The 9,061-nt window shown below is 42.2% G+C and overlaps 1 protein-coding gene across 7 annotated transcripts in view; it reads left to right on the forward strand.

Moving 5' to 3' along the window:
• LCA5L (lebercilin LCA5 like) overlaps positions 1 to 9,061 on the forward strand; it is a 55,250-nt gene that overhangs the window by 20,848 nt on the left and 25,341 nt on the right. For 5 of the 7 annotated variants that reach the window (XR_005793148.1, XM_040483893.1, XM_040483892.1 and 2 more), the window contains exons 3-5: positions 3,789 to 4,130; positions 4,399 to 4,545; positions 8,380 to 8,894. Coding sequence is in view for 6 of the 7 variants with exons in the window: in XM_040483893.1 (XP_040339827.1) it covers positions 3,797 to 4,130; positions 4,399 to 4,545; positions 8,380 to 8,894 (996 nt within the window). In the remaining variant the exon portion in view is untranslated. Of the gene's footprint in view, positions 1 to 3,788; positions 4,131 to 4,398; positions 4,546 to 8,379; positions 8,895 to 9,061 lie in introns of those variants that run through there. The other 2 variants (XM_040483895.1, XM_040483894.1) reach the window with 2 other exon arrangements.

Here is a 9,061-nt window from a genome sequence, read left to right on the forward strand (position 1 = left end):
CGAGCAGGGCCCTCGAGGGTCCTGGTGTGTGTTCAAGAATTACTCTTCCAAGAGGCAACTAGTATTTGCTGATGGCGTGCTATGGGACAGGTGCCATGATAGATATTTACAAACACTATCTCATTTCTCCCTGTGATAACCCTATGGAATCGGTGTTGTTATTCATGTCTTATAGGTGGCCAATATCACTTCACTAACTGACAGACTTAGGTTCAAGCCCACGTCAGCCTGCCTTCAAGTTGTCCACCACCTTCGACTGTCACACTCCCACTCTTGTAGCATTGGACAGTTTGTGACTATAAATGAAAAACACTCTTGAATTAAGCCTGTATCCTACAATACTGGGATGGCTGTCTCAAAGGAGAGTTCTGAGGAAGGAGAAGGGAATTTTATTTTATTTTATTTTTTATTTTTTAAAATTTACATCCAAATTAGTTAGCATATAGTGAAACGATGATTTCAGGAGTAGATTCCTTAAGCCCCTTCCCCATTTAGCCCATCCCTCCTCCCACAACCCCTCCAGTAACCCTCAGTTTGTTCTCCATATTTATGAGTCTCTTCTGTTTTGTCTCCCTCCCTGTTTTCATATTTTTGTTTCCCTTATGTTCATCTGTTTTGTCTCTTAAAGTCTTCATATGAGTGAAGTCATATGATTTTTGTCTTTCTCTAATTTCACTTAGCATAATACCCTCCCATTCCATCCACATAGTGGCAAATGGCAAGATTTCATTCTTTTTGATTGCTGAGTAATACTCCACTGTATATATATATACCACATCTTCTTTATCCATTCATCCATCGATGGACATTTGGGCTCGTTCCATACTTTGGCTATTGTCGATAGTGCTGCTATAAACATGGGGGTGCATGTGTCCTTTCGAAATAGCACACCTGTATCTCGTGGATAAATGCCTAGTAGTGCCCCTGCTGGGTCGTAGGGCAGTTCTAGTTTTAGTTTTTTGAGGAACCTCCATACTGTTTTCCAGAGTGGCTGCACCAGCTTGCATTCCCAAGGAGGAGGGAATTTTTACAGGGCTTTAGCAGCAGAGGTCAGCCAACAACTGGTCAAAAATTTGTCTCACAGATTACCAGCCATTGGCTTCTTGCAGTGATTTGGATTTAACAAGATGCATGGAGGAAGTTAGGGGCTAAAGTCAGGAGAGGGAAGAGGTGAGGAGGGACAGCTCCTAGGGTCAAGGACAGGCAAGACCATGAGGGCCACAGCAGAGCATTTTTGGTCCTTCAGGATCTTGTACACCAACAACTTGGTCTCTTCTTAATCCATCTGCAAAGGTTCAGAAGTAAGGATCTTTGCCTGTGCATCTACCCACTGTTACATGGCAGAATGCATCTGGAAAGATCAATTCTTTACCTTAGGATGTATGATGTTACCACCAGTGTGATGTTTGCAGTTGTAATGCTTAATGAAAAAAGTCCTGACCTGGAAGCAAGAAAACAGGGACAACTGCTTAACCTGCTTGAGCCTGTTCCCTTCACGTGGCCAGGATGAGATGATGCAAACACAGCTTGGGTGAAGTAAAAACACTCGCTAAATATTAAGTACGGTACTAATGTTATTAGGATTATTTGGGCTAAGATTTCTGTAGTAGGGAGATGGTGAACTGCCTCATGTATTTCATCAGAAGAGGAGAAAGCTTGACAGACCAGCCAATGCAGAAAGAGGCAGAAGCTGACTCGGGAAAAAAAAACAAAAACTCTCAGTAGAGCCAGTGACGTTAGATCCCTGTTGGGAAGGGTCTGGTGGCAGCTCATTTCTCTTCTGCCTTCTTGATGAAACAGAAGAAGTGGGGGTGTTGAATGAAAACAATAACCCCTGTAAAGACCTGGGAGATGGGTTCCTTTGTTTTGAACTGCTGTCAAAACAGAACTGGTATTCTGTGCCTTCCCACAGCGGCATCATAGAGGATTCCAGAGCCTCCTTGTGTCTGAGTTCACATTCTGTCCATTTTAAATTCTCATGTCAGATGACTAAAGGCTTACCAACAGTATCAAAAGTTTGGGTACAGGGGCGCCTGGCTGGCTCAGTCAGTGGAGCATGCGACTCCTGATCTCGGGGGTGGTGAGTTCAAGCCCCAGGTAGGGTCCAGAGATTACTTTAAAAAATAAAGAAAAAAAAGCTTGTGTATATTGGAATCTAGTCTTTGTATATTAACCATGGACAAGGGCATGTGAAAGCTACGTATAGTCGCTGTCCTGAGCTATCTTGGAGCTGGACTCATTGTACCTCAGAGAACTTTCCTGTGAAACTTTTGTATTCTTAGGGAGTGTGCATTTAGCTGTGGGCCATCATGTCTCCCAGGGTCCTTAGATCAAACAAGAATCTGGATGGAGGATTGCAGACCTCGTGGGGCGTGTGTAGGAGAGTCTGTGTGAGAGACCTTGTCATCTAGCCTTACTGGTCACACAGATTATTCAGCTGAATCAAGTTCAATACTACTGCCTAGGCTCTATACCAAGAATTTAAAAATAAAGTGGAAGTAAACTACAGTACCTTTGTTTTCACTGAATGTCAAGCAGGTGCTAGCAGCAAAGTGCCGAGAAGTTATTCTAGATGCATAGAACCCTGCAGTGATGTGTGACGTTGCTTTGGGGAGTAATTCACTGCAGTAAAACATTCCTGACCTACAAATGAAGACCTGCTATGTTTATTAAACCTTCTGTTGCACTTAATTTGAACCAAATCTAACCGAAATAAAAGTGACTACGTCTGGGTCTTAATTAGTTTTTCAGTCATGGCCTTTGGTTACAAGGACTTTGGACTACATGGTAGCTTTCGTCCCTGATGAGAAATTAGGATCGCATCATCAAATTTCATTTCATTTTTAGTTTTTAAACACATCGCTTTGAAGTCCGCTTTAGTCTTGTTTAACTCCCAAGTAAGGTTTTGATTTTTCACATTGAATGATTGAATTTCTAATAATTAGACAAACTTGGTTTTGATTTTTCCAAATCCATTATTATAAAAGTTTGGTCTTTGTGTAGCTGCAAAAGTATGATCAGTTCTTTATTAAACAAATGTAAATTTTCCACTGGGTGGACTGTCTTCAAAAAGGTTCCAACAATGGGATGATTTTCCATGCAAATCACATTTTTTCCTGAATTGTTTTCTGTCATCATGTAGCTGTAATCGGGGGAGGTCCTATTCATGTTATAATAGTCCAAATGGAGCACAGAAAGGAAAGCACATTTTTTAAATTAAAATATGACAAGCCTTGTAATTATGGATCAAGTTTATATCCCTGGGATCCACTATTACTCTTAATTTAAAACAAGTATTAACTCTAAAAAAGTAGTAGATTAATTTGTTATATTCTATGCTATATGTTTCATCTCAAAAGTGTAATTTCATCACTAATAAATAAAAGTGTGTCCATCTCCACAAATATGTCTGAATTTCCTAAGTATTGCATTTCATACCAGCCATCCAAGCTTACCAAGTACTGTCGTTTTCTTCAAGGCAAAATCTTGCAACATTCTTAGAGAATGAAGATGTAATTCACTAATTCACAAATTACTGTCATTGTTGTCCTCTGATGTGAACTTTGTCTTGTATTACCTGTGAATAGAGTCTCACCAGTTTGTCTCAGGGGTCTTACATTTTATGTCAAAGAAAAAAACAAAACCCAACTGAGATTTTTTCCAGAAAATACTTCCACAAGATGTGGTGTTTCCCATTCCTAATGATCCACTTATAGTTAAATATAATAAAGCAGAGGTTCATTTTAATGTCAATAGCTATAAATCTGAAAACACTTTTCTCCTATCAGGTTTTGCTATGTCTCTGGCTGATCCAGCAGAAACAAGTGTAGATGAGCACCTCCCCTGTGTGGCCTTAGGACCCAGGAGGAGGTCTGCAGAATGCACGGGAACCCAGGACGCAGGTGACTGTTCAAGAGGCAGCCCCAGTCACGCTTCTGATAGGAGTGTGGATTACAGCAGATCTCAGTGTTCCTGCAGAAGTTTAAGTTCTCCCTGTGATTATTCAGAAGACTTTCTCTCTGAATGTTCTGAAACAGCTCGTAATAGAAATTATTTAGAGAAGACTATGATAAGAGAAAAAAAGAATGAGAAGAAAACGTATAATGTCTCTAAAGTCTCCCAACCTAAAGGTAAGAAGCAAAATTTCCCAAGCAAGACCAAACTTCTGTTCCCAATGACATTATTATTTAATGCACTAGTATTTGAAGTCGTCCCTATTCAGTTTTATTGTTGTCCCCTATTTCAAATATGTGTTTATAAATGAACTTGTATGGAAGGAAATAGAGAAATTGGGAATGATTACAAGATGGCAGGAAGTTAGGCTGAAAACATAAAACCTAGCCCTCTTGTACAACTTACCCTGCTGGAGCCTACTAGTGAGGTTAGTTCCGTTTTTAGTTAACAGGTGGCCTTGTTACAGAGTACCACGACACTTGGACTTTGCTGGCCTCTTGCCTCGCATCCCAGCTGAAGAATCAAGGTTTGAATTGCCAATGAACTGTAAATACCCGAGTCAGCACCCCAAGAGGATGGTCTACAAGTCCGGTGAGGCAAAGATCATCTTTTGAGACAGAGGTGGTTCAAAAGGCTGTTAACAAGGTCATTCATTCCCTTGTGGACCGTAAGAGTACCGACACCAGTTCCTAACTGTCCAAATGGAAGTAGCCTTGTGATGTCCTTGACCTCACTCCCTGCCTCCCTGCCCAGACTGTGAACACCTCCTCCCATTTTAGGCAATCCTGGGCTTATAAATATTCCTAATATGGAAATGGCTGAAACTTTCTTCGGCTGTGGCCATCAGAACTGCCATCAGTGAACAGCTGGAAACTACGTCAATACTATGTGGACAGCATGTCTGCTGTCAGGTGTACCCCGTGTCTCCCCCCCGCCAGCCCCCTGTGACCAGGTGTGCCTAGGACTCCCTCTGCTACCTCAGAGTCATCTAGAACCTTCAGGTCCCCTTCTTCCCAGCTATAGGGTAAGGATTCTTCATCTTAGTCGTTTTTTTTTTTCAACGTTTATTTATTTTTGGGACAGAGAGAGACAGAGCATGAACGGGGGAGGGGCAGAGAGAGAGGGAGACACAGACTCAGAAACAGGCTCCAGGCTCCGAGCCGTCAGCCCAGAGCCCGACGCGGGGCTCGAACTCACGGACCGCGAGATCGTGACCTGGCTGAAGTCGGACGCTTAACCAACTGCGCCACCCAGGCGCCCCATATGTCTATTTACATTTGTGAACTCTTCTAGGGAGAAGGACCCATGAGCTTCCACCAGATTCTCAAAAGGCTAAAAGCTCCTTTTCTAGAGAGGTAGGAGTCTTATGCTCACGGTCAAGGCCGAGGGTAGAAGATGAAAAGCCTAGTTCCTTCTGTCACATGGGACTCTGTCAAAAGAAGTCTGTTTGTGGCATTTGGAAGAGATTATCACAACAGAAACTACATCGTGGTTAGGCTCCATCGTGGTTATGATCCCCTATCCACGTCTGAATTTACAAAACTCTGAAAAACAAACAGTTTTTATATCTTTGGTACCTAAACTGATTCAGCAACAAAAACCAGATCTGAACTAACATGAGACTGATCTTTATTTCAGTTAGTGTGAATAGCCACATATTTCACAAAAATATTCTTTGATTAAAGTATGCTATTCCCAGCCCTACTGGAAATTCTATGGGAAATACTGTATATGCACCAAAATAATAATAATAATAATAATAATAATAATAATTCAGAAACAGTCTGGCTCCAAGGTTTTATGACAGGGATCATAGATCTATACACTACACTTTGTATTGATTCTACACTTCCGTGGGGCTGTATGAAAGGCTGTTAGCATTTATAAAACTATTTCCACACGAACTGCACTTTGAGTTCTAAGTGCCTGACAATTTAACTTTTAAAAATTGCTTCCTCATTTATTTATTCCACAAGTATTTATTGAGTTCTTTATGCGAAACACCTGGTCATAAATTGGGAGCAGCCAAAATTAATTTTGTCACTTCATTAAGAGTAGTTTAATCATTGGGCTAAATCTGCCTCACTACATGAAATGAGATAGAAATGATAAATTTGGTCATTCTTACCAGGCAGGGGTTAGTATAATGAGATGCAAAATCATTAAGGACTAAACTCTATTTCCGTTTTCCATAACCTTGATTAGTATACAAGTATGCATAATGTCTATAGAATAAATTTATTCTATGTCACTCAAATACAAGTGGTATGTTTATCTTCTGAAGCAAGTAAATCTGGTTCCTCCTCCCCCAAGCACCAGCTAGGGTAGGCAAACAATTCAGTCTCAGATGTGTTTGGGGGAAGGAGGGAGTTTGGGTGGCTCTACACAGACCGGACACTTGGGGAAGGGCTTCTGGTCCTTCATTTGCATCACAAACATTCCTTGTCCAAGCACATGGGGTCACCTCCTGTTTTCAAAGTACACATGCCCTGTACGTACATCTCAACCTGGGACCTTGGCAGGTGTGCGCATGGCCACAGGGATTAGTCCCCAAGCACCCATTCATGCTGCCTCTGTCCTCCCGTCACTTGAGCACAGCATATGTCAGGGACATAAGCCTCCACAGCCCACAGAACCCACCACCCTCATCCTTCTAGTCTCAGGGAGAGCCCTCTCTCCTCCGTGAAACACATCACCCAAGAGTAGTGAGACATTGTAAGTTGGGAGTCAAGTTTCGGTCATGCTGGACGTGGTGTAGAACGTGACAGTCCCCACCCCACCCCACCCCCTGTTTTAATCCAGCCTGATCCACCTGGGTCTGGGCCTTTCCCAGCCAGTGCCCAGCCTCAGAGGTTGACCTCTGCTTTCCAATTTTCAATGTGCTCAAAAACCTATTCCAAAATACTCAAACGTTCAACCACAGCCTTTACTGAATCGTTCCCAGTGGGAAAATAAAGACCTGTGGGGGCACAGTTGTAAAGACCGCCCATTGATTACTGATGTGATACGGATACTGTAATCGTTGCCACATCTATGTGTTCTGTCACAGTCACAATTGAGATGCCTTGTCCCCAGGAAGCCATTTCTGTTGGCTCGTGATTTCCATCACAGGCAGAATCACCTTTTCCACCACCTACACCAAACATATTAAGCCGTGTCTCAGGTGACGTGTCCACATGTGGGCAACAGCTTAAGGCTAGGACTCCAGTGACACTGGCCACTAGATGCTTTCTCTCTCCAGGATGAGGACCATATTTTTTTTTAGATTCTAGAATCCATTTTCAGTCTCTCTCATAATACAGATATACTAGGGGCTCCTGGGTGGCTCAGTTGATTAAGCATCTGACTCTTGATTTCAGCTCAAGTCATGACCTCACGGTTCATGATATCAAGCCCTGAGTCAGGCTCCATGCTGGGAGGGTGGAGCCTGCTTGGGATTCTCTCTCTCTTCTCTCTTTGCCCCTCCCCTGCTCATGCAGTCTCTCTCTCTCTCTCTCTCTCAATATAAATCAATAAACTAAAAAAAGAATATAGATATACTAACATGCACACGCACATACACAGTATGCACATAAACACATGTAAGTGTCATGCAAATGCACATACATATGGGGCAGTAGCACAGGCACACAGACATGGGTTCCATTTCACCACTGACTAGCTGTGTGCCCATCAAGCAGGGATGTCGCGAAGCATCAGTTTGTTCATCTTTAAAATGGGATAATAATGCAGTGACATTACACATACATTTGACACAACTCAGTTATATAAGCTTGATGCGACATTGTTTAGATACATTTTGTTTGAAATAGACTTCTGAATACAAGCCAACTAACTACTTCCTTTAGAGCCCAAGGTAACAGGAAAACTTAGCTATGTTGGATTTACTGAGAAATGGAATATCCGTACACACAGTCTAAGCAGTTCAATGGCTTTCTAAGGCTCTTTTTGAATATAGGAGATCTTCATATATAACACTGGGCTCTCATGTTACACTCGAATTGCCTCATAACATATTATTGGAAGGATTATATCAGATAATCTACATATAGCATTTAGTTCAATGCTTAACATGTGGTAAGCCCTTAGTAAATGTTATCTATTATTGTGGTTTTTAATAGAACTTTAATAATAGAAATAAGTACAGGTTTTACAGTCAAAGAAAGCCTGGTTTTCCATCCATTCTATGCCACTTTGTGGTTCTGTGACCTTAGACAAATGAGTCATAATCCCTAGCTGTAAAAAAGACGACTACTGACCTGAAATGAGGTGTCTATATATGAAGTCCCTACCTGAAGCACGTCTATATTACATGTTCGTTTGCCTTGTATGTGTGCGGGGTGCAGGTGGGGGTCACACATATGCGCATATCTGCATATCTCTATCTATATGACTAGTAACAAACTGGGTTATCTGCTCACGCAGGCCGGAAGGAGATCTCAGTTGAAAGAAAGCACAACTGGAATGCGCCACTTTTAAATGCTCAGAACAATGTGATTGCCCAAAGAAGAGATGCTGTGACTCATCGCATCCTCTCAGCAAGGCTCCAGAAGATTAAAGAGCTCAAAAACGAACTATGCGATATACGTCGTAAATTGGAAGCCACGGTCATAGAAAACCAATTTTTGAAACATCTTCAGCTTAGGCACTTGAAAGCAATAGGGAAATATGAGAATTCACAAAATAATCTACCTCAAATTATGGTAAAACATCAGAATGAAGTAAAAAACTTAAGGCAGCTACTTAGGAAATCCCAGGAAAAGGAAAGAAGCGCATCCAGGAAACTTCGAGAAACCGACAGTGAGCTGCTGAAGACTAAAGACTCCTTGCAGGAGCTGCAGAGGCTTTCTGAAGACAAAAATCTTGCAGAGAGGGAAGAACTCACTCAAAAATTGTCTGTTCTCACAACGAAAACAGAGGCAAACAACAAAAAAATACAGGTCCGTATTTCAGAAGCCTAGAAATTGTAATGTCCCAAGAACAATATGCAGAGTACACGTGTGTCACACTTGCCCCCGTGCAGTGAAGCATTCCCAGCTGCTTTGCTCACAGGCCACACCAGTGATGGCATCCAGTGCGGCGGTGGGGGGGGGGGGGGGGGGGGGGG

This window comes from Herpailurus yagouaroundi, unplaced genomic scaffold (assembly GCF_014898765.1).
Source record: "Herpailurus yagouaroundi ecotype Mexico unplaced genomic scaffold, PumYag 162, whole genome shotgun sequence".
Classification (NCBI taxonomy): domain Eukaryota; kingdom Metazoa; phylum Chordata; class Mammalia; order Carnivora; family Felidae; genus Herpailurus; species Herpailurus yagouaroundi.